This window comes from Podarcis filfolensis (genome assembly GCF_964270895.1).
Source record: "Podarcis filfolensis genome assembly, chromosome: 9".
In the NCBI taxonomy this organism is placed as follows: domain Eukaryota; kingdom Metazoa; phylum Chordata; class Lepidosauria; order Squamata; family Lacertidae; genus Podarcis; species Podarcis filfolensis.
Genome location: NC_139610.1, coordinates 28,286,394 through 28,311,798, shown reverse-complemented (window position 1 = coordinate 28,311,798; position 25,405 = coordinate 28,286,394). Strand labels below are relative to the sequence as shown.

The 25,405-nt window shown below is 40.8% G+C and overlaps 1 protein-coding gene and 2 long non-coding RNA genes across 3 annotated transcripts in view; all 3 read left to right on the top strand.

Annotated features, from left to right (window-relative positions):
* Positions 1 to 460: 460 nt before the first annotated feature.
* The window catches only part of WWC2 (WW and C2 domain containing 2), a 112,405-nt gene continuing 87,460 nt past the window's right edge, over positions 461 to 25,405 (top strand). The window contains exon 1 of the mRNA XM_083631057.1: positions 461 to 1,217. Coding sequence (XP_083487183.1) covers positions 1,087 to 1,217 — 131 coding nt within the window. The 5' untranslated portion in view covers positions 461 to 1,086. The remainder of the gene's footprint in view (positions 1,218 to 25,405) is intronic.
* Positions 1,348 to 25,405, top strand: part of LOC310770536 — a 33,183-nt gene continuing 9,125 nt past the window's right edge. The window contains exons 1-2 of the long non-coding RNA XR_014552245.1: positions 1,348 to 2,082; positions 19,590 to 20,024. This is a non-coding gene — a long non-coding RNA (uncharacterized lncRNA). The remainder of the gene's footprint in view (positions 2,083 to 19,589; positions 20,025 to 25,405) is intronic.
* LOC310770549 lies at positions 20,043 to 24,173 on the top strand. The gene is made up of 2 exons (XR_014552260.1): positions 20,043 to 23,318; positions 23,784 to 24,173. It is a non-coding gene; the product is annotated as an uncharacterized lncRNA (long non-coding RNA).

The following is a 25,405-nucleotide window of genomic DNA, read 5'->3' as shown; positions in this document are numbered from 1 at the left end:
AGCAGGTAGTCCCTGCTTTATTTTTTCACTGGATTGCATCTGCAAGGCACCCCCTGATTTAAAACAAGATAAATGTGAGGAAAAGGTTGTCTTTGTCGTTTCAGGCTCAGGAACGCTCTGTGGCTACTCCCAGTGGCATCTTGAGGGACAAAATGAAGCCTTCTGGAACATGAACACAATGTTCTTAGTTGCTGAAGTGACTCCTGAGAGTACTTGCCCTACTTATAAAAAGTGTGATGTAGAAAGCAGCCTTTGCTGGGCCAGAAAACAATCCGGCTGCAGGTCACAACAGCGGACCCATTGAGGTCATACCTAACTACTTTGGGGAGCTGACTTGGTGGGACCGATGGACTTTCAAAGTTTGCATTTTGGGAGTTGTTGCAGTAAACTTTTCAATGCCCCCCATACAGTTCATAGAGGGTTTATTATTATAATTTAAGATATCACTTTTGTGATCACTTTTGTCTCTGCTTCTCTTTCCTCGCCTCTTCCTCCCCCCATCACCCGCTTTTTCTGACTACCCCCCCCAGCACATTCACATGTGATGACGGCCTTTCTGCCTGCCTGTCTTTCATTCTCCCTTCCTTTCTTCCTTTGGCACTGGCAGGGTTAACGCTCAGGAATGCCCCAGCGAGGAATGTGCATGCAGATGAGATGGATGCTAATCTCATGCTAATGAGCGGCTGCTTCTGCTACCGCCACCGCCGCTCGGGGGGCTGAGGCGGGCTACCCCCCCCCCCACATCTCGACCCTCCGCGCCCGCCCCGGATCGGAACCCAGTCGCCGCCTCGGCTCAGCCTGGACCCCCCCCTGACCCGCTGCTGCTACGGAATGGGGGCAGGAAGCGGAGACTCCCGTTCAGACATGGTGGACTGAAACTCCGCCGAGTTTCCTGGCCGATTTGCAAAGGCTCTGCCTGCCTCCCTCCACCCGCCCAGGGTTCCCGGGGAGAAGTAAGAGGGGGTGGGGGGGAAGAGAGAGAGAAGTAGGGTCGTCCTCCTTTTTCCCGCTTCCCTCCTTTCTTCCTTTCTTGTTTTCTGGTCCCTATGGAGCAGCAGCAGCAGCTGCTACCCCCCGCCCTCGGCCATGCCTAGGAAAGTGGGGAATGGGCAGCTGCCCTTACCCGACGGCTGGGAGGAGGCGAGGGATTTCGATGGGAAAGTCTTCTACATCGACCACAACACCAAGCAGACCAGCTGGATCGACCCCAGAGACAGGTGGGTGTAGATTGGGGGGGGGCAGCACAAGAGACGGGGGCTGAAGCATGCGGGGGGGGGGGGAGAGCACTTGGCACCAGCCTCGCTTGTCCTAACTTTAGAGAGTTTCTTTCCGCCTCTCCTCCTCCCGTGTAAGGGAGGGTCTCGTACAGTTATATAAGAATCTGCAAAGAGTAAAAATAAAAAAGGGGAGTGGGTTCCTTTCCAGTATTATTTTGGGAGGAGATGAGGGGGGTGTGTGTTTGTGTGTTTTTCTGGCATGTGTTGTCCTGCGAGGGGTGTGTGTGTGTTTGCGTGCAGTTGGAGACGAGAGAGTGAAAGTGACTCTGCAAGGCTGGGAAATAAAAAGGAGAGTTTGGGAAGAGGAAGGAAAGAACTCTGGGAATGTCTTCAGGCTCTCGTGACCCGCCACAGAATCCCCACCCATTCCTTCTCAATTTAATTTTTTTTAAAAAAAAATGCAAATTCCTTCTACCGTAAACTTCATTGCCTTTAGAACTGAAGTCGGTTGAGGTGCTCTCTTCTTTTTTAAAACAACAACAACAACTTTGCACAAGTTTTAAAGATTTCTTTTTTAAGAACTCAGATTCCAAATAGAATAGATTGGTCAGTCTTTTAAAGAATTCCGCCAAGTTGTTTTTACACTCCCTTTTTTTTCTTTCTTCCAAAATCTACACAGTCAAGATCTTGGGACTGTGTGCAAAAAAAAAAAAAAAAAAAAGTGATAAGACTGTATTTGACTTCGTTCTCTTTAGTACAAAACTTTTTTGAACAGCCTTTCTGAGGAGTGAGTGCTGCTGCTGGTGGGGAAGTGTAGGCAGTTTGCTCAGTCTGTTTTTGGAACTGCAGGTTTGGCATGTAACAGGTTTGAACTTCCATTACTTCTGAAATCCTGGATTTATTATTATTTAGATATATATAAACATAAGCCTTGTATGTTGTCTTGATCTCAACCCTGGATGTGTATCCCTTGCTCCACGCCACCTCTCTCCAAAGTGAGTTCTTGTGGAGAATCTGAGGGAAGTCTTCGCAGGCCTCATGCCTGAACCACAAACCTAGGCCTCAACTGACTGCTTTTATCCCCCCCCTTCCAGATTATAGGATGCTCCCTGCCTTTCCTAGTCCTCAAACTTGAGGTTTTGAATGTAAACAAGGGGATAAAATTCGTGATGAGAGATCCCATAACTAATTATTTACTTTATAAAAATATTAGTTTCTATTTAATCCGTTGCAAGAATAATACTAGTGATCTAAGATGTCCTGTCTTTGGTTAAGGAACAGTTTCTCCAGTATATAATTTTATTAAAACACATCCAGTGGCCATTGGTTCACATTTGGAACTAGTGTTGGACTTTATTAAGCCCAATGAAATCCAGTTATCTCCCAACTAATAAGGGGCATTATAAATTTATGGCACAAACGGTGCTGAATTATTCATAAGGGTCTTGGCTTATATTTCCTGGCTGAAATAAGAAAGAGTAGCTGCAGCGACTCCATGGTGCTTGCACACTGAAAAGTTTGACATGCCTCGTGCAAAATGTTGTAGCAGCTGCAACAATAAACATGTTACTGGAATGAAACTGTTTTCAAACTGCTGATCAAACATTCTTATTTGACGTTCTGTGTACTTCAAAAAAATCTTTGAAACAGAATGTAAATGTTGATAAAGTGGTGGGTTTTGCAGGTTGTGGTAATTGTACTGAGTTCTGCATATATTTGGCAACTTATAATGATAAAGTTTTGAAAACGTCTTACCTGTTTTCTGTTGATTTTACATTTAAATGTTTGTTTATGAATAGATTACAGAAAAAATGTAATGCTTGAATGAAGGATATTGTGCTACTGTCTATCAAGAGTGCTGTAGACTCAAATTAAATATTGTTTTTGCTGTGCGTTGTTAACTAAATTTTGAGTAGTTGTGACACCTTGAACATGTGGCTAGTATTGATCAGATATCTGGTTTTTCTGTTCTGCTAGCCAGACTTGCAGCTATAACTTTACAATTACATTTCCCCCTGCTATATTAAGAAAATGAAGTGCAATTTGCCTCTTGTATCACATGAGATTTGAGTTGACTACTGTCTTTCACTTTTCATTAATTTCCTAACTTCTGAAGTGAGAAAAGACTTGGGGCACTTTCAGCCCATAGCTTGACTGTATTTTCTTTCACAAGAGCTAATGAAGTGAAGTCCTTGTTAAACAGTGTAGGAGACAGTGTTTGGGGTAACTCTATTAATGCTTGTCAATCTCATTACTCACTGTTACAGAACAAACAGAAAGAGGTATGTTGCACTTCGCACTTAAGATAATCCATAACTAATGTATGGGTCTCGGCTGTGAGACACAAATATGGGAACAAAGGGGAAAAGGCAGGTAATGTATACCCTGTTATTTGAGTTCAGTATACAGTGCATGATCCGCCTTGTAAAAAGGTTAACATCTCATCTTGAATCTATCCAGAGTTATAGCCCAGCTACATAGTGAAATATATGACTTACTCCCAAGAAAGTGTGCATAGTATTGCAGCACGATCCTATGCATATTTACTCAGAAGTAAGAACTACTATCTTCAGTGGGTCTTATTTTCAGGCAAATGTGTGTCAGATTGTAGCCTAGCCCCAATTATTTCAGTTGATTTTCTTTGCTAGTACAGTGGTACCTCGGGTTACATACGCTTCAGGTTACATACGCTTCAGGTTACAGACTCTGCTAACCCAGAAATAGTACCTCAGGTTAAGAACTTTGCTTCAGGATGAGAACAGAAATCGTGCAGTGGCGGCGCAGCAGCAGCAGGAGGCCCCATTAGCTAAAGTGGTGCTTCAGGTTAAGAACAGTTTCAGGTTAAGAACGGACCTCCAGAACGAATTAAGTACTTAACCCGAGGTACCACTGTAAATGTGTTTCAGAGTATAGTAAGGGCTGACCTTAAGAACTGTTGTGCTGGCACAGTGACTTGTAGAATCGGGTGTAAGGGTCTCAGAGTGGGCCATATCTCAATGCATGCTCTCAGTACAGAAGGGCCTTAGATTCACTGTCTGACATCTCTACCTTTAAAAGGCATTGAGTAGCAAAGCAGAGAAAAACTTCTCTCTGACAGTCAGTCTTGGTCTTACCAGAGACATTTATAGTTAAAAACCCATACTGGGGATGAATTGCAGAGTAGCCACAGGGCACAAACATTGCATGTCAAAGTTCCCAGGTTCAGTCCTTGGCTTCTCCAGGTAGGGCCCATTATGAAATGATAGAAATCTGCTGCCACCTAGTATAGACAATAGTGAGTCTGATGGACCCAATGGTCTGTCTTTGTACAAGCAAACTTCTATGCTCCAGGTTTGCCGTGGTGAAGGCTTCAGAAAGTTGAGGTGGGGTAGGTGCTTAACCATTTCTCTGCAAATACCCCCAAAATCTTTTCAAAACCTTTAGTTAAAACCCTAGATTCACTTGAAATAGAGCCCAGCTGAAAGAAAATGTGTGGGATGCCTTCCTCATAAGTAATCCCTCCCCCACATTCTTCCATCCTTGAGAAAATCTGGGGTTGGGACCATAAACTGGCTGAGATAAAGTCTACCAGTCAATAGTAGACCATACGAAGCTAGATGGACCAGTGATCTGATTCTTAGATAAAGTAGTATCATATCTAATATATTGTATCTTCCTCATGTTAGGACAGTATTCGGTGTCCAGCACCTGTTCAGTAGCTACCAGGTGCAAAAGCCAATGCCCTTTGTACTTTTATAACATTGTTCTTTGTTGTTACAGTATTTTTAAGGGAACAGGGTTTTAAGGCATATTCAATGCAATCCTACACATGTTTACTTGGAAGTAATCCCTGTTGTGTCCAGTGGATTTCAGCCTTAGTTTTAAATGGAAAGCAAGAGGAATGTCATAGCCTGGCAGAGGATGCTGTTTTAGCCACTGATAGCTGGTAGGATGGAGGGCAGAAAGTTGCTGGAGACAGTCAATGACGAAATTATAGTTTTGTCACCATCCTCCTCCATGCTGGGCCCTACAAGGACAGCTGAGTCTAAGGCTGGGAAAGGTGAAAGACAGTGCCGCCACCCCTGGACTGGTTGCAAGTAAGAAGGCAAGCTGGTGGGGACTGGCTGAGGGGAGACGGGTTGGGGCAATGCCCCATTTGCCCAATAGACCAGTCTCCATTGGTTTTAACTCTTGCATCCTCTGCCTGTGTCACTGCAGGGAAAGCAATCTGTTATGGTTGAGCTGTCTGGAGTATGCAGTCCCCCAGTGGCGGACCTTGGCGTCTCAAATTTCAGTGGCGGCCTGTGCAACACCAAAAACTAGTGCCCCCTCACCTCTCGCCTTCTGTTGGATGTTATTGTTGTGGTGCTACCACACTCGTTGCGCTCCCCTAGATCTGCCTTTGGAGCCCCCCCCCAGTTGAACCTACCGTATTTTTCGCCCCATAGGACGCACCGCCCCATAGGACGCACCTAGGTTTTTTTTTGGGGGGGGAAATAAAGAAAAAAAAAATTTCCCCCCAGGCACAGGGCTGGCGCGGGGGAAGCCCGAGCTTCCCCCGACCCCAGCCCCCAGAACAGGCTGCTGCCTGCAAGCCTTGTGAGCCCGGCGGGACCTTCCGCAGGGCGCGCAACGCTTGCGGACATCTTCCCGAAGCACAGGGCGTCCTCCAGAGGACGCCCCGTGCTTCGGGATGCAGGCTGCCGCCCCAAGCCTCGCGCGCCCGGCGGGACCTCCCGCCGGGCGCGGGAGGCTTGCGGACACCTGCCTGAAGCATGGGGCGTCCTCCGGAGGGCGCCCCGTGCTGGAGGCTGCTGCCCGCAAGCCTTGCGAGCCTGCGGGAACTCCCCCAGGCTCGCACGGCTTGCGGATAGCTTCCTGAAGCCTGGAGAGCAAGAGGGGTCGGTGCGCACCGATGCCTCTCGCTCTCCAGGCTTCAGCGAAAGCCTGCATTCGCCCCATAGGACGCACACACATTTCCCCTTCATTTTTGGAGTGGAAAAAGTGCGTCCTATAGGGCGAAAAATACGGTACTTATATTTCACATAAATTGCTATAGGTAAAGGTAAAGGGACCCCCTGACCATTAGGTCCAGTCGTGACCGACTCTGGGGTTGCGGCGTTCATCTCGCTTTATTGGCTGAGGGAGCTGGCATACAGCTTCTGGGTCATGTGGCCAGCATGACTAAGCTTCTTTCTGGCGAACCAGAGCAGTGCACGGAAACACCGTTTACCTTCCCGCCAGAGTGGTACCTATTTATCTACTTGCACTTTGACAAGCTTTCGAACTGCTAGGTTGGCAGGAGCAGGGACCGAGCAATGGGAGCTCACCCCGTTGCGGGGATTCGAACCGCCGACCTTTTGATCGGCAAGTCCTAGGCTCTGTGGTTTAACCCACAGCGCCACCTGCATCCCTCTATAAATTACTATAAATAACAATAAATACACAATTGGATGATGGGGGAAAGATAATCCGATCACTTCAGTAAAGATTCAATGCTCATCTCTTTCCACCCTTTATCGCCTTCCTTTCCTTTCCTAGACCTAGAATACAATTTTTAGAGTGTATTTGAGACCTCACAAGCAGTGTTTGGCTTGAATCCTACAGTTATTCCAGCTGAGTTGGAGATCTGGCATGATCTTCCCCAAAGATACTGTCACACTTCCCCAAAGTATAGAAGTGGTTTGCTGGAAGTAAATGTTATGTAAGCATACAAGGTCAACAATAGGTGGTTCGTGTGCTACCACTGGGATGCATATCCAGGATTAACTGTTTACTACACGCCTGCCAATTACATATTTGAAATAGATTAACTGTCTAGCTCAGCTGCCAGAACATTGTTTTGAAGTTTGACAAAAAGAAAGTGGGTAGTTTTGAAGGAGTGATTTAAATAGCTTTTTAAAAAAGCAAATATGGTTAGTGACAGTCAAAATGTCAGTTACTGACAAAGGTTGCAGAGGTGAGAGTCGATAGACAGGTTTCAAATGCCAATATCAAGGGGATGTTTGCGTAGCCATAGGATTTGAATCACTGAGGACAGGATGACTTTGCAATATACTTATTTCTCCCCACTGATCATAATAGAGTCTCTGTATTTGTTATGGAATTGTGTAACAATTCCACTGTGCACAGCTACAAACACCTAAGAATGAAGAGTACAGTACAGTATAATATATCCATTGGAATGTGTCTGTATGGAAAGAGTTATTAACATCATTCTGCATGGCATAATATTAAACAGCATTGTATCACCTTCTCTGAGTATTCAGGTTCTATCTGGTAGCTGCTAACACTCCTACCTGTATATTTTAGTGCTAGAAACACCCCCTATATTCTTTTTCCTCTCTGTATGGTAATGTGAGGGCACTTACTATAACCCACAATGAATAGAGCTACTTGTTTTACTCCTTCAGAAGACTTTTTTTAATGGAATGAAAGTACACAGTTATAATTGTAGGGTTAAGTGCTAATGCGCTATGATAGCAGTAGGTAACGTTATTATTAAAATAATAATAGCTGCTCTGCAATGAGCTTTCCTCTTGGGTGTAGTAATGGGTGACACCTTTTATAGTCATAATGGGACAAGATTCAACCAATGTTAAGGACTTTGAAGCCCATTTATTTCAATCGGAAAGTTAAGTACATGCTTCAATATCTCCCATTGAAATCAGTTAAATTTCAAAGAGCTTAATGTTGGACAGGTTGGTTTTTTCCACTCTTGTAAATGAAATTGTCTTATGATGCAAATTGTTTCGCTTTGTATATTTGGAATAGTGGTGGTATACCTCCCCCTTGGTTTAGCCTCTTCATTGAAACAGTTGCCAGACCAATGACACACAATATGCTGAACAGAGAGGAAGAAAAAAAAGTTGAAGGAGAGTTGAGCAGTGTTGGAGAAGACCTGAGAAAAAGACTCCATTGGAGAAAAAAGTTGAAGAAGGCAGGGCAGTGGCAGCTTTGAAAGCAGGACAATTAATTGATCAGTGGAAGAGAGCAATTTAGAATGTGCTGCAGACATGACTGAATGAAATGAAAGGCATTTGTTGTTGTTGAATGTGAGATCTTTATCTTTGACAGCCAGAAAAAACTCACTTGGAGAAGGCTTCGATGGTGTCACTATGCTATTTGAGGAGTTGAGAGAAATTTTGGTAAATTGTTGGCATTTGCTTCGAAGCACCCACAAATCCATTTATCAGCAAATGCCACCACCCTTCTGATCCCATCCACGGATCCTTGCCCTGGAGGTCCTTGCCTTTATTTCCACTGCAGGTTTTGAGCATATAATAAATAACAGGAGTCTTTCTGAGCAGCAGGAAAGACTCATGTTGTTTCTTACCCCACACAAATGAGATATTGCTCTGGATCTCTGTCAAGCCCCCTTGCACACCAGAAGACACAGGAGAAGGGATTAGGAGTGACCACAAATAATGGCAGGCTAGGAAGCAAAGCCAGTGTTCGAAGACGATATTGTTTGGTTAATTAAAGCACCATGGAATACCTTTAAGTTGTTTTACATAGGTACAGATATTAGAATAGTGCTAGTAAAGCAGAATGTTTGGGGGTGTCACTTGAGGTGTCATATTTGTGTTCTCAGGGTAGATATAATGCATTATATTTTGCATGTTCCTTTGAAAATGGATGTGATGCATCAAGCTAGTAACTGAACTCAAAATGTAGAATTGTGCCCTGAACATATGCATTAAATTTCACTCTGATACTTGAGTGCTCATCAGAGTGTTACTGCATTACAAGCAGACATATGGAATACTGAATGGACTTGCTGAACCGAAGGCCTTGTTTCTCTCAGCCAATTTGTTTGATTTGTTGTGTTTATAAATTAATAATTTGAATAATAATTTGAATAGCTTAATGTTAATTTTTGATATAGTGGTACTCTTGCCTTTCTGCACATCCTTAACAAATCAGTATATGTGTGCATTACTATACGGTCATATTGATCACTGTCGGTCTTTAAGGCTATATTGATCTGTTTGGGGAGAAGTGGAAATGCTCTTATCCTCTTCCTGTTGTGCTCAATATACACATTTATTTGTTGTTGCTGCTGAATTTCCACTACTGACAAAAATATTGCTCAGAGTTTTCATACCACCTCTGGAGGTGCATGCCAAACTATCAAAGATCTTTGTACTATTCCCTTAAGTTCAGCTAGAGGCATGTACACTTTGTTGTGTGATGGTCACTGACACCTACTGGGTACTGCACTCATATGACACTATTATCACTTCCCAGGGTTGAAACTCTGTCTGGCCATGTCTCTCTCGCTTTTATTTTGTGGGACTTAGTTGTTACCCACTTTACCACATGCATTTTTATATAGGCTTTTAGTAGGAGAAAAATGTTATATTCTTTTCCCTCTAGCAATGCAGGAGATTTCCCTTTTTTAAATATCCCAAGTTGAGTTCTTAAGATTTCTCCTAAAGGAATCTTTACGGGAACAAACAGCCACAGTGGGTTCATTCAAGTGCGTTACCTAAATAATCTGCATCTCCTTCATCTTTGGAGGGGTCCATTGGAAGTTTCCCTTTAGACTCAATCCGCTCCAAGGAGTCCTGGGCAGAAGATTTTGGCTCAAAGTAATTGTCAAAGGAGCCAGTCCTTTAAAATTGCTTACAACAATTATGAGATTGAAATTAAAATGCTTTGTATGTACCTACAATTAAAGTGTTTGTATGTACCTGCAGTCCATATACATTTGCTGGGTAATAAATTCTTTAAAGCTAAATGGGACTTTAATTTTGAATAAACAACATAAGATTGGACTACATAGCTGCATTAGGTGTGTTCTTTTTTAACCTGTGGGTAGATTATTGAGAGCTAGAAGCTTTAATACATTAAAGTTCTCCGGTTTCTGAGTCTATACAAAACCTCATGGAGACAACTGGGTAGAGTGTTTTTAGTCACACTGAATTGTCAGCTTGACCCCTGTTCCGTGAAAATATTCCCCCCCCAGCAGGGGACCGTTAACATGCAATAAATGGTGTGGGCGAATAACTTCTAACAATACATAATGCTATGTGTCTTGACTGGCGTTGAATAAAGAGTGGAATAGTTTTATAACTAGTTGTAACCATAGAACATAGTCTTGAAGAGGGAGTGTGCTGTATTTTTCACTTGAGGTACGTATGGTATGAAACTTCCTTGTTGAAAGCAAACATGCCATTTAGTACAGTGATTTACGGTCATCCGTCTTTATTAAAGGGAAAATCCATAATTCTGTTGTAGAGTGTGCATTATTCATTAGGGTTTGATTAGCTCACATTAAAGAGATTTTACCCTCTTGCATGATTAAAAACCTCCAGTATCCATACAGTGTAATTCAACTACCTTTGATAAAAAGCTAATGTGTTCTTCTGATACCTCTAGCCCTTAATGCTGTAAAAATGAGCGAAAAAGTGTGCTGGCCAGCACCTAGTTAAAATCTCAGAAGGTGCAAGGTGGGACTGGGTTGGAATTTCTAGTGTTCAGGGAGTGGGGTTGCAGTAATCCCTACAGTTCTTTAGCCTTCTCAATAATGAGCAAGGTATTTTGCTAAGCAAAATAAGAAAATAAACACAAATTTGCATAATTTAGGCAAATAATAAAATTCTGCTTTCAGTGGCTCAGATTATGTGTTTATGTTAGAACCTCCAGAGTATGGTGTACAAATAACTCTGATTTTGTCTTGTTATGAAGATATGCCTTTCAGAAATATCTTCACTTGAGAAAATCCCCCCAGCTTTCTTTCAAAAGGTTATAGCCCTTTTGTTCACACTTGATTTCTGTCCATGAACATTTGATGTGCTTGCCCTAAACTGCCCCTTTTTAAGGATGTGTGTGCTGTTGTGCTTTTTGTCATTATACTTCATTCTACCTTTAGATCTGATTACATGATCACTTGTGCTGGGATAAGAATTCCCAAATTGTGTGTATGCCTTAATTCATTTCAATGATCAAGCAGTTAATGAGAGGCTGAAGAGAGTTCACTTGAGTAAAAGAGACCTGAGATAAATATGGGCTCTTTCGTGGTCTCAATTAACTTTCGGGTAACCTGATGATAACAGGATTTTTGCCTCTGATATGTGCTATTGGGAAAATTTGACGATTCACAGATAGCATGCAGTTACTTGAGAAGATTCGATACAATGAGCAAATATACCTGTTCAAAACATTGTTGTATTTCCTGCCAACATAAATAAACTTGAAGTGAAACTACGCATTTAAGAACTGTGAATTAACCTCTGGTATTCCTAATCATGTAACTGGTTCATGGTTGATAATGTACGTAAATGGCTAGTTTCAATCTCTCTAGTGCAATTACCTTTTACTGGTAGTATATTGAGTATATTGAGAAAAAAACATTACTGAGATAATTATTGGTTTGCTTTGTAGAGTAGACCAAAACACCATGTAAAACCTATTTTTCCTTATGCTTAGAGATCACTGCTGTGTCCAAATAAACAGTTAATACAGTCATGGTTGTTAGATGAACAAAGGAATGCTATGGAGATTAATAATCATCTGACATGTTTTGTAAAACATTCCTAAAATGATGATTAGAGACTTTATGGGGCACAAAAAAGAGAAGAGAAGCCTTTCCAGTTAGTGTTCTGTGCTATACTGTGCTTATCATTGATGCAATACTTCTGGATCACATAGTAAACAGAAGCCTTTTAAAAATTTATTATTATCACAGTAATTGGGGCTGTTTTTTCTTGGGATGTGTACTATTATATTTATTGTTTGATATCTTCAAGGAGCTCAGGGTGGTGAACACTGTTTTCCCCTTCCTGCTTTATCCTCACAATAACCCTTTGAGGCAGATTAAGCTGAGAAATGGTGGCCTGGCTAAGTCATCACCTAACAAACCATGAATTAACAGCAAGTTGTGCCACAGGCAGTCAAATAGATCATGTGGGTTTTTCTCCAAAGTTTTGATTTATTTCCAAGCTTTTCTTATCTTGTGCTCTTATAACCTGGTGAGTATCTGGGGTGAGAGTAACCAAACAAACCATGCTTAAGGAAGGGAGTTGTGTTCACATTTAACACCATAGTTAAAACAAGTCAAGGTTTGTAAGCCAGCAACAAACCATGACTTCACATTAGGAGTCATTGGTAAACAAACTATAGTTAAGCCACTGTTTGGCGTTCACACATAACACTAATAAACCATGTCTTTATTAAACAATGGCTTAGAATTATGTGTGTGACCCAGGCTAGGGTCACCTAGTGAGTTTCTTTGCTGAGTAGGTATTTTAATCTGGGTTTTGTCATACAGAATCTGATGGCAGCCCTTAGATAATTGCAGAATGTGCGTGGGCCACTAAGATACTGACTTCGATTTATTGTAAATCAGTTATTGTGAGAGACAGTACATGAATTAACGCTGATATTGTGAAAATTGGATTACCTTTTAATATGTAAGCTTTTCTGGCAGTATAGATTCAAAGGGTCCTAAGGAAGCCAGACTATCCTCCACCAGGGCCAGGGCTTTTTCAGTGATGGCTTTGACCTGGTGGAATGCTTTGTCCCACGAGACTAGGGCCCTGCAGGACTTGATCCCCTTCTGCAGGGCCTGCAAGACAGAGCTATTCCACTTGGCCTTCAATTTGAATTAGCTTGATCCTCTATTCCCTTTTCCCCCTTTCCTCTTCTATGAAGAAACCTTTTCCGGGACCCCACATTTAAATTCTTCCCTGGTCTCCTTGCTGGCCCTAGTAGGACCAACTTGGCCAGTTAGCCCTGGTGATCATTTGATGTCTACTGACTGGGGTTTCCCCCCCAAAAAAAATGACCCCTGAATTTTTGAATGTTATTGATATTGATGCTGCATTTTATGTTGTATTTTATGCTGTTTTTAAGTCACATTTTAATCAGTGTTTTATATTTGCTGTTAGCCGCCCTGAGCCTGGTTTTTAAACTGGGAAGGGTGGGGTATAAATAAAAAATTATTATTATTATTATTATTATTATTATTATTATTAAGGTGGTGGTTGTTCCTTATTTTAGGAGAGCATCCCTTATTTGCAAACGCCACAGGATTCTAGAGTATATAGCATGTTCCTTAATTTTCCAGCAGCTTAATACTGCTCCTTGATCATACATTATAGTCTATTTTTAAAGCATTCACATTTGTTTATTATTCAAACCCTTGTGTTATCTGTGGTCTTCTTTCAAATCAACAACTTCATTCTTGAAGGCAGAAAAATGAAAGTGTTTCACTGTAAATCTAACATTGAATTAATCTCTCGTTAGCCCAGACTAAAAGCCGCACACCTAGTTTAATATTGTAAATTTATACAAAGCCTCCCCTAGGAATATAAGAAGTTGCTTGTTCTATGTCTACTGGGATAATTTGTAGATCTCTATAACATTCTTCCAATATAGTTTTTATTTCATTTATCTATTTACCGTTTTTATAATCTGCCCTTTGCAAGAAGCTCTCAGGGTAGAAGTACACAGCAAAAATAAAACATTGTTTAATAAAACCAAAACATTATTAAATTCCTGAATTCAATAAAGTAGATCATGGTAGCAAGCTATTAAAGCAACAATAAATGAACATACCTGAGTGGACTGAAACTTTTCCCCACACCAAAGGCCTGTATAAAGAGGTTCCTCTTCAGCTGCTAACAGAAATTAAATAATGTCACTGCTAGACCCACCTCAGAAGGAAGGTCATTCCAGAGTTGGGGAGCCACCACAGAAAAGGCTGTCCTGTGTACTGCTGCCTTCCCACTAGGACTTCCCCTGGCAACAGAATCACCAGCAGAGCCTTCCCTGCAGATCTTAATTCACAGGCAGCTTGATTGGAAGAAGGTGCACCTTCAGATATTTGGACCCTGCATTGTTGCAGGCTTCCTCAACCTCTGCCCTCCAGATGTTTTTGGCCTACAACTCCCATGATCCCTAGCTAGCAGGACCAGTGGTCAGGGATGATGGGAATTGTAGTCTCAAAAACATCTGGAGGGCTGAGGTTGAGGAAGCCTGGCTTTGCATAGGGACCTGGAATTGGGCTTAGAATTGGATTGTTGCTTGAGCACTGGTGTTATACAAGTCTGGCCAGTCAACATTCTGGCCACTGCATTCTGCCCAACTTGTGCTATATTTTTGGATCCATTGTGTGGCTCATGAGTAGGGACAGAGGCAGAGGCATCCTGGTAAGGTGGTTGTGAGATCGTGGAGCCCTGAGGTGGCGGTCTTAGAGATTCCTTGCCCCATCCCCATTCCAATGAGCACAGCCAGGAGGATGCCATTGCCTCTGTATCAAAGGTTTTCTAGGTCCAAGGAAGTTACTCTCAGGCCAATCAGCACAAGCACCATTAATTTCAGCCTTTGATGAGAAAGTGCCAGCTAAATTAGTTAAATGCTGGGCTGCAAGTCCAGTTGAGTGCAAAGGTTTTCTTTCCTTTTTAGCCCGTAGAGTTCTAACTAGTTATACCTGTCTTGACTAGTGCATTTCTTCTGATCTTTGGACTGCAGATCTGTGCATTGCAAATTTGCTAACTTTAGTAGTCTGTCTTGGTTCCCCCACCCCCTGAAAGAATAGAAATGTTTCTTTAATGTGATTATTCAAAAGATCACTGATCTAAAGGGGATTTTCTTTCTCTGACAGAGGCTTTTAATATATTTTCTCATGAGTCTTGTAACACTTTCTATAGGAAAAAGATTGATTCAAGTTTTTTGAAACTCAATACTTCTAAAAACATGTATAAAAGACTTCAGTAGTTATGATATGAAGAAATAGTTCTGTGACATTCATTTGTATCTCCTGAGTTTGTATGATAAATTACGAGTTCAGCATAAATTGACTTCCACAGACAGAATATTGCATGCTTCATTTGTATGGAACCCTTCTTGAAAATAGAATGCCTTTCAGCTGTCGTTGTCAAGTGGAGGTTTAATATACCCTTTTGCCATTAAGAAAGATGGAGGTTTAGGCTGCAATCCCATACACACTTATCTCAGGATAAGCACAATTGAATTCAGTGGTGCTTACTTCTGAGTAAACGTACCTGGGATTGTATTGTAAATGTTAAACCTAAATTAAACCCAGTGGACTGCACTACCGTTTCAAGATACGATGCTACTGCTATTTTAAAATTACAATGTGGAATAGAATTTTACCTTGTGCTCTTTCATATATAGATATAATTGTTTATATAGTATACAGTGGTACCTCGGTTTAAGAACAGCCCTGTTTATGAACGGTTCGGTTTACAAACTCTGCAAAACCAGTAGTAGTGTCCCGGTTTGCGAACTCTACCTCGGTCTAAGAACGGAAGCCAAACGGTGGAAGGGCACTGGCGGCGGGAGGCCTCATTAGGGAAAGTGCGCCTCGGTTTAAGAACGGACTTCTGGAACTGATTAAGTTTGTAAACCAAGGTGTCACTGTATTAAGACAATATTTGCTGTGCAAAGGCAGACGTTATTAATACCCAAGGAGCAGTAGTGATCGTTGGAATATTAGTCATGTAATGATTTCTGTGAGTAATTGATTTTTAAAAAAATAGGTTTTTTTGCTGCATTAAGGGAATGAGACATGGACAAGAGGGAGCCATTCTACCATTCTGCATTTTGGGCAGCCTTTCCCAGCTTTGAATCCCTGATCAGAGACTATGGAAATTGTAGTCCAACAATATTTGGGGGAGGCTGTTCCAGAGTAGATGGATGAACTTCCAGGTAAGAACAACACCAGGACATCTCTTGTTAGTCTTCTTTTCCTTTCTGTGTTCTCCTTCTCATCACCAGCAATGCACAATCTTTTATTTATTACCCCATAAAATGTTGTTTTACCAATTCAACAAAACAGGGAGGCAGTAGCAGCAATACCGGTTTATGACTGAGATTTGAATTTTGGAGCAAAGTTTTAAGCTGAACGTGTCTAATTACAAAAGAGGGCAGACACACTTAGATTATAGCATATATCAAATTATCTACCCAGACAACGTAAATGAAGCAAGTTAGGTTCCATAAAGGAAACACAGATGTTAAGTTTTCTTGTATTTTTAAATTGGAAATGAAGATATACCTGTATATGTAAACGTGGAGTTAAAAAGGGCAGGATCCAGAACAACCAACCAACTACTACCATGTACTCAAGAGGGCTTTGGGTTTGTCTTCAACTGGTCCAATGCCACACAGCAAAATACTGCTTTTGAAACTGGAGGGTCTGACTGCTTTTTAAATAAACCAAGTCAACTATTATTCCTAAAGTAGTTATTTGGATCATGGTCACTTAACTACAGCTAAATCAAAGGCCTTCTAAACTCAGACCAGCAGTTACCCAGCCTCCAGGGACTACATTCTTCTCCTTGTTTTCTCTGCCTTCCGGTGTGTATTTTTTGTTTTTCCTTATTTGTCCTTCAAAACTGAATGTGAGTATAGTGTAAGATATGGAATTTAGGCATTTGAAAGTAAACAGGCTTCTACCTTCCAGATGCATGAAGTCCAGTGTGATCTCTGGACATGCAAACTATGCTAAAAGGCCCTCTTATTTGACCCAGAGCTTGCCTTATGACTTTGGTGACACAAGATGAAGCAGTGCATCATCTGAAGTAAGGCATCTCAGATAACTGTGCTTAGATGCTAAATAGTTTGAGCATGGAGAGATTGGAATAAAAATTGGTACATGTGTTCAGGGTAACATTTCAAGTGCAAATATCAGTTTTACATCTGCACAGATTTTAAAGTCGGGGAGTAAAACGCAAAAGACAGTGCAGTGTGATAGCTCCCTTAAAAGATTAAGATATAGGAATAAAGGTAAATGTGGTTACTTTAGGTACCATTCTGTGTTTCAGGTTCAAAGCAGCACCTCAGCTCCTGCACCTATTTTCAAGGGGTCATGAAAATAGTGGTATCTGATTTGATGGTTGATAAACCATAATTAAACAAGTTTTTGGTGTAGCTTTCACTTTGAACTTCAAAGCCTGCTAAGCCCCCACCCTTTTTTAAAAAATAGGGTGGGGATGGGAAATGAAAATGTAAAACGTATTGCAATGCAGTGTTTGCCTTGGAGATCAGAGAAGTTGATGTCCATATTCAGGACACTATTTTAAATGTCAGCTTTATACCTAATAGAGCTCATCTTCTACAACTGTTTTCAAGAGAGCTCGGAGTGAATGAGACTTCTTGAGCACTGTGCTTTTTCTAGGCTAACAGGTAAACTCAAGTGGTTTCAGTTCTGCAGGCTTTTCTTGTGTAGAGGTTTTGACTCTCCGTAGATATTGCTCCATAGCTGTGTAAAATGCATTGAAAAACTAAATTATAGAATGGAATTTAATGGATATTGACTGGACAGTCAGGGTGACGTGAGGGTCTCCTAAAATGGGTTGTCTGATGTGAGAGAAGCAAATACATCTAAAGCTGTTCAGAATCTTGTTCTGGTGGCAGTTGGAAGAAGAATTGCTAGTTGCTGGCAGCAAGGGAAGGTCCTACCCCCTGCCATTTCTGCCATTTCAATGCTTAATCTGCACTGGCAGGCAGACTTTACCAAGATCACCCTCCTGCAGAGCATTTATGAGAAAAATGCCAGCATTTTGAACTTTTATTGGGCTCAATTAATTTGCCTGTCAAAATGCCAGCTCTGGGAAAGGACTGCTTTACAGTTTGTGGGGAGGGGTTATTTCCTCTTCTGTTTTGCTCCCCTGTCTGAGATAATCTGCTGCTTGATCCTTGATAACTGCTTCTGGGACCAATAAAACAAAAGGTGAGTGCATGTGCTGAATGTGCTCTCCTAGTCAAGTTAAAGCTCTGCCTCTTTGCAGGGTAAAACAGAGCATCCCTTAGGTATACCCAAAAAGTTTCTTTGAACTTTTCTTTCTGCAGGAAGGCAAGGTGGCAAGAAAGGGAGGAAAGTGAGTAAGATCTGTAGTGTGGTGTCCATTGTGGTAAAGGGCACAACAAACATCCTAGAAGCACAGATAATTGATTAAAAGAAGATGATGTATTGGAATGTAGGCCTGTAACACAGACTTCTCTCTTCTGGGCAGACCTCTTAAGACAGGTTGTATGAGTTGCTCTTAAAGCAGTGTTAACCTGGTCAGGACATCGTTTAGCGTTATGCATCACAAGTGTTCTCTTCTCTCCTTGCATTGCTGTAATGAGGATATTGGAAGCAGATGACAAATTGTGGTTAGTTTAAAATGGAAGCAGATGCTTTCAGTTGCCTTGGTTTTGGCCCAACTGGAGTAGGAGAGGACAAGCAAAAAGTTCATGCACGTGCATCTATGGTTTAATGTAATGTCTAAATCTTCCCAGTGCTTCACATTGCTTTAGAACTATAAAATTCATTTCAACATCGCCAGCACACACAACAAATAGTATAGTATTTGGCATTGTTCTACTAACTTGTAGATTTCCTTTATTTAAAGGGTTAAGCAGTCTCAAATGTATCTTTTGGCATGTTATGAGTTCACTCACAGGCACAGGTTGTATTGTTTCCTGATTAGTGCTTTTTCTATCATTCCTCTGGGTCCATTTTATTATATCTACTACTACTAATCTTGTAGTATGCAGGGAATCCTTTGTTATCAGTGGCTTGGATGCACCGATGGGTCAAAGACTGAAGAACTTTCAGTCTAAATTATGTGTGCATCAGAAGGTGGTGAAGAAAGGTTTTTGGACGCAGCTGCATCACTACAATTATCCCCTATAGTAGTGCATGTTGTCTTGGTTCTTTAGTAGTGTGTACTGCTATTGTGTTCTTTGAAATTAAGGAGCAAAAATATTTTTGTTGTTACCTTGGCAGATTGGAGGCAGGCTAGGAGAAAAAGAGATGGCGAGAAGTAGTTTCAGAGGCAAATGTGATGGTGGAGAGAGGGATCAGACTCACATCTACCCATGCTGTGACTAATATCCCCCAGCTTCACATAATGTACCTGAACTTTGCACAATTCAAATTGAGTTGCACTGCTTATAATGTCTTGTTCACTCCTCTGCTTTAAAATTCTTAAGGATGAAAATATCCTTCCATTTGACTGTCGCTTTCCCTTTTAAAAGAGCTTTTAAAAAGCTGTTAAAATGCACATTGATCTAAATTATGGTTCTTTGCTGTTTGATCATGGCGATCAAATTGAGACCTAGCTTTTCAAGACATTTCCTTTCACATTTAATTTTCTTTTGTACCAAAACTTCCAGCCTTTTCTGAGAAGTTTTTGATAATGACAGAAAGATTTTTACCAACTGGCAAACCTAAACAAAAAAACCTTTCAGAAAACAAATCTTGTCAGGATCAGGGGACTTGGCTAGACTGGTAAAGCAAAATGTATTTATGTGTGTTGTATGTGTGATATAACATTGTGCCACCAGATGGAGATGTGGAGTCCTGTTTTTCTCTACCTGTTTTCCCTGTTTAAATTTACGCTTTAAACTGAAACACTTCTTTGATGTGTCTAGATTCAGCCAAGAAGTGCTCTCATGATAGAACACAAAATTCCAGAAATATGGGCACAGAAGGTCCAAGCAGCTGAAGAGAAAAGAATCCAGTCTCATTCTCCATTTCTCCATCAGTAATAGAAGTTGGATCAATATCATCCTGTTGTGAATCTAACAGCTTAGTAAGACACATGGCTGGACACGTGGCTCTTCTCAGGCCTCGGAACGGGGGTGAGAGTGTATCCAGAGTATAAACATTGACAATGGCATGGAGATGGCCTTTGATTTTATTGCAAAAGAGCATATCTGCGCCCTGCCCTGCATTGCAGATTCTATCCTGACAGGAGCAAAAATGGAATCCATGTGACCCACTTAACTGCTGAGCTGAGGAAGTGACATTTAATTCACTTTAGAGTTATTGCTCCAAGCAAATACTAATAACTGGGCCATACTTTGGTTAGTCACCAGTTCTTTTATTTGTTGAAGTTTTTGACGGGTTTTTGAGGGTGTGAAGGAAGGAAATGGCCACAGAACATTTAGATGTTTCCTGTTACATAAATGTTACATGCTTCTTAATCTTTAAGCCTCATTATGAGTGAGGAATGAATGAATATTGAAGCTCAAATGCCCAGGCTGCTCTATAATTAACTATCAGAAACAAAAATCATATGGTGCTGCATAAAAATAAGGATATTCAGTTAATTTTTCTTCTTTAGGTAGTTTAAACGTTCTGTTTTTCAATGAATCATTCTGTCTTCTTTCCAGTTCAAGGCTTTGTGTGATTATACAAATGTAGCTGGACCCACAAACCACCTATATACAAAAGGGAGGTATCAGTAGACTTTGTGTAAGCTTAAAGTTTGAGGAGGAACCACAAAAACCTCAGTAAGAACTCAGTGGCCATGGAATGCTGACTGACTGGGCTGGGGCAAACTAAGTGGCTGGAAAAGGAGGATGAAGGAAAAGACTCAGGGATAAAAGGGTAGAAAGAACCATCTCATCGCCCAGATATGCATTTTTCTGGTTCACACTGAGAAGATATTTTTAAAATGCCCCCAGTCGCAGAAGTGAGAGCTGCCAATAGAAATCAGTGGAACAATCCAATATTTTAAAGCAGCTGGGAATGTGAACACACATGTCAGTCACACCTCTGTAAACAAACTAACAAAAACAAAGGGAGGGACTGCTCCCTCAACAGCCCAGTGTGGTGCAATGTTAGTAAGGGGGGAAAGGAAAATGTGTGTATGTGTGGTGGGGGGAATAAAGTGTCTGGAACGCTGCAATGAAGCACTTGTTGCAGTGCCTTGTTCTTTCATATTTCTTGATCTCTCTAGAGTATAGGATGTCCAGTGTAGGGTAGGTGTAGGGTACATGTTGCAGAATTTCTCTGTAGGCTGGCCATCTTAGATCAGAAAGCTGGTGAATGCTGTCAGTTGCTAATACTTTTTGACATTTGGGGAAGCTACTGGGAAAATTTGGAGATATGATACATTTCAGACCATGAAGTGCCTTTAGCTAATGATATTCCGCACCTCCACCTCGTGATTCACCTGTTGGCAAGGGTAAAAGTATGCAAGTAGTAATATCAGGCTCATTTAAGGTTCTCTTGCTATGCATTTTACATATACTTAGCAACATAGGCACAGAAAGATCAAGTTATGTCTGTACAGGTATGAGCCTCACAATGTCTTCCAAACCATCTTAGGATGTAGTTTTAGATCATTACAGATTACCTATTTGACTAAAATGTGGGGGCATTTGCATTTTTAAGCTCTTTAATACATACAGATGAATAATCCGGTCCAGAGTTATAGTTGGATGGGTTTCTTTTTTTGAAAAATAAAACGGTTGCATCCTAATAAGGATTGTATTGAAAACATTTAGTCACAGTTGTGGACCTCTGCTATATGCAGACATGCATGGTATCTAGAAAGTGAAGTTGTTTAAAACTTTTAAAAACTGCTTTGATCAGTCAAGATCAGATATCCTGCTTGTAACGGATAACCATGAAGATGAATATCGCACTGTATCAGTGTGAAAGTGATGGTTGAGGCTCTTATATAATTATAAGATTTAGCAACAAATTTAATTCTTTAGAGAATTGTCCTGTTTTCCCTCACCTTAGGGTACTGGAGAAGTTGACGCTTATGCACTCTCTAATAGGATGCAGACTGCATCCAACAGAGCAGGGTCATGGTCAGTTAAGTCCAGTAGTTCAGTCAGGGTAGATGCCACCAGAACTCAGCTAGGACCAGGGAAAGCAAAAGACAAATTCTCAGCACCCTGGAGAGCTCACATCAACCATTGCTGACTACGACTCACTCAAGAGACAGTTGTTGCCTCAGCAGCATGCCGAAGCCTTATGAACGCTGGCTGGCTTGAACCTCCTTTCCGCCTTCCCTCTGTAGAGCTGTCTTAAGAGCCATTGCCTTATTCTGTAACTGCTGGTTCCTACAACATGGAGGCAGTTAGGAATGAATTAGAGGGGTGTCCTGAGCTGGAAAAAAAGGTAATGCCACACCCTCTGGCCTGGGATGATCTGAGAACAATGGGTTCCTGAGTGATAAAAAAATAGTTTTAAGAAGAGAAGTGCACTTGAAGAAGCACTTTGCACAGTAAGACAGTGGTCCTAACCATGGGTAAATGTCTTATTTAAATCTGTGGGACTGACAGCTGCATAACTCTGCATGGGATTAGGGTCCACTTACTTTATATTCCTTTTATTTTCACAGATTCCCTCCCCCCACTTTCTTTTACCATCACAAGTAGTGTGAAAGTGCATGTTAAATATCTTGGAATAGCTCCCAACATAATGGCCTCTTTATAATTCTGCTGCTTCAGAGTTTCCTCTGGAAAGCTCAAAGGTCACATCATTTGGTTTATAGTGCTGGAATGATCTCTGCACAGGGTATGGCTATCAGAAATTCCTAGCGTTCCATTTGTCTAATATTTAGACCTTATATGCTCAAGCAGAGCAGAGTGCTTTATCAAAGAATCAGGCAGTAAAACTGTCATGGCAAGAGCTAAAAGAAAGAAAGAAAGAAATGATGCTTAGCAAAATATTTTCCCCACTTTGAAGAAAGTGCTGTAGTTTAACATTAATCTTCTTTTGCGGTTTTGTAGCCTTAAAATGTTAGTTTGACTTTTGGGTGTCTGTATCTAATTAACTTTCAGCTATGCCAACTGGCTGAAATGTGTAGCAGAAAGTTATTGTAAAATTCAGGAAGGTGTTTTCTCAAGGGAAGATGATTATAGACAGAAGTTGAAATCTTTGAGACTCCTGTTTTCTTCTGAAAGCATCCTTGCTTTCAGTAGCCAATATTTAACTCAGCTTGGCACCTACATAAGAGTCAAGATCGAAAGATCATTAGTGGCCTCCCTCTTTAAAATATATATTATTGAAATACAGTAGCATTGCTTAGTATTTTGAATCAGCTTCAGAGGATAAAGGAATCAACCCCTTTTTTTAATTATGCCATGTTTATGGGAAGTTTCCAGCAAATGGGACCAGTTGTGAAGACTGTTGGGTCATTTAAAATAATGCATTTTACCAGGTTTTCCTTAATTCTCAGAGATGCAAGTTGTATGATGTCACCATAATTTATTTGGTATCCAGTATACAGGTTACTTACACACAGTGAGACATGCACCGTGTTTGACGCCTATGCTGAGCTATTGCAGAAGAAGAGTATGTTGCACACGCACCATATATTTAAAGCACCCCCCCAAAGAAAAAGAACAATGGGAGCTGTAGTTTACACATCACATGGCTACAGTTCTCTTTTTTTTTTTTTATAAATTTTTTATTAGATTTTAAACACATAATAAAAGACAATACAAGACAATACATAGACAAACAAACATATAAACACGTATACTTTCTTAACATTTTTTCCTTAACCTTCTTTCGGCGACTTCCCCATACCTCCCCTTTCTGCATCCCTGTTATCAATCTTTTCAGCATCCCCTAATTTCCATATAAGACTTTCTTTAGATCTTGTTTCTCATATCCAATTGCTAGTCGCTGCAATTCTGTTTTGCATTACCCAAAACATTTTAGCATTCATTAATTTTACAGCAGTTCTTAAGATAGATTTTAAACTTCTTCCAATCTTCTTCCACCGTCTCTTTCCCTTGGTCACGGATTCTGCCGGTCATCTCAGCCAGTCCCATATAGTCTATTACCTTAGTCTGCCATTCTTCCAGTGTGGGTAGTTCTTGTGTCCACATGGCTACAGTTCTCAGTGCCCTTAACTCACTGCAGTTCTGTGGGGGGTTGCTTTTAAAAGTGTTTTAAATATGTGCTGCATTCATAGCCATAAGCACAATTCTTTCCTGCAAACTGGAATTTTTGGAATGTGGACTTTTCATATGGATGGGGATCTTAAAAATGTGGTAGTCCCAGCTGAAATGGGACAGTTGTAGGGTGAGTAAGTAAGTATACGTTGAACTGCAGCCTGTTTCAGATTCTTGGTGTAATTTGGGCATCTATCATAATTATCATAGCTTCCAACCCTGTGTGTACACCTGAATCTGTTCCACTGAAATCGATGGGAAGTATTTCTGAGCTGTAACTGCATGAATATATTAAAAAAGTTGTGTTGTGATTGCAGACTTGTTTCTGATCCAGGATGAGAGTGCAAAAAGGATAGTGTTATCCTTATAACAGAATTTGTACTGTGCTAAAAGTACCGTAATTATTTTCTTTCTTTATTTATTTTTGCCTTTTCATTTTCAGTAAGATTTGCTTTACTTCCATCTTGTGAATCATGAATTTTTTCTTTAATATTTGTCAGGAAAGTATCCCCTTCTTATGCTTATGTTCACCAATCTAAGGGAGGTGTGGTGGTAAATGCTCATTTATTGACTGCTAGCGGAAGCCATACATGGAGTTATTTCCCTGCAGGGGTGGGGTGAAGCAATATGATGTGTAAACAAACTATTGTTGTTTTTAAGGAATAACCTTCTTTTCCCATGTGAAAGGCTTTGTTTGAAATACCTTGCTGCATAATGAATTATTATATTTACTTAGTAGCCAATTCTATAAGATTGGGGAAAGACATTAATGATACCCCCATCCTGACATGCATAGTTAACCTTAAAATCAAATTATAGAGTTCCTTTTTTCCCCTTTTCTTTTTTTACTGGCAAAGGATGATTTCTGAAATTAAGCAAGAATAGTAGCAAAGAATATTTTCATTAATGAGGTTGAAATACTTTGTCTTGACTGAGTGTCCTCCTTGTAAATTGGTCCATTGGGGCCAATTTGCTGCAAAATGTTTTGATCAATTGGGTCACATTTTTCTTACTAGGTCTTAAACATTATTCTGATGTTAATCAGAACTGTCCTCCATGGTTTATAAACTGTGAATAGGGATCTCATGCCCCACGTCTCTTTGCCTTCTTACCTGACCCCTGCAATTCCAGCCAGACACCTATTAATTTGCTTGCCTTCTTGTTCTCTGTCCCCAACTGCATGTTACTTGACAATGTTAGCTGGTTATGTGGTTAAGGAAGAATTTCAGTAGGTGGTAAAAACAGAACTGCAAAATAAGAGACGTCTCATTTTTTTCCTGTCCCTCATATCAAGCCTCCCTTTATGAATTGATTTTGTGAAGGTTCCAAACAAGTTTGCACTGATGCAAAAGTTGAGAAAGGAGCACATATCCATGAACAAGCACATGGCAGTATTATTAAACATTTATTTATTACCAGTTATTAGTGATATGCTTACTGCCTAGAGAACAGATAGTGTACGAGAGCTGTACAAAGACATTAATATTCTTTATGGAACTCGGGGGAAGTGTACATTTATTTTAATTCAGAAGAATTGATAA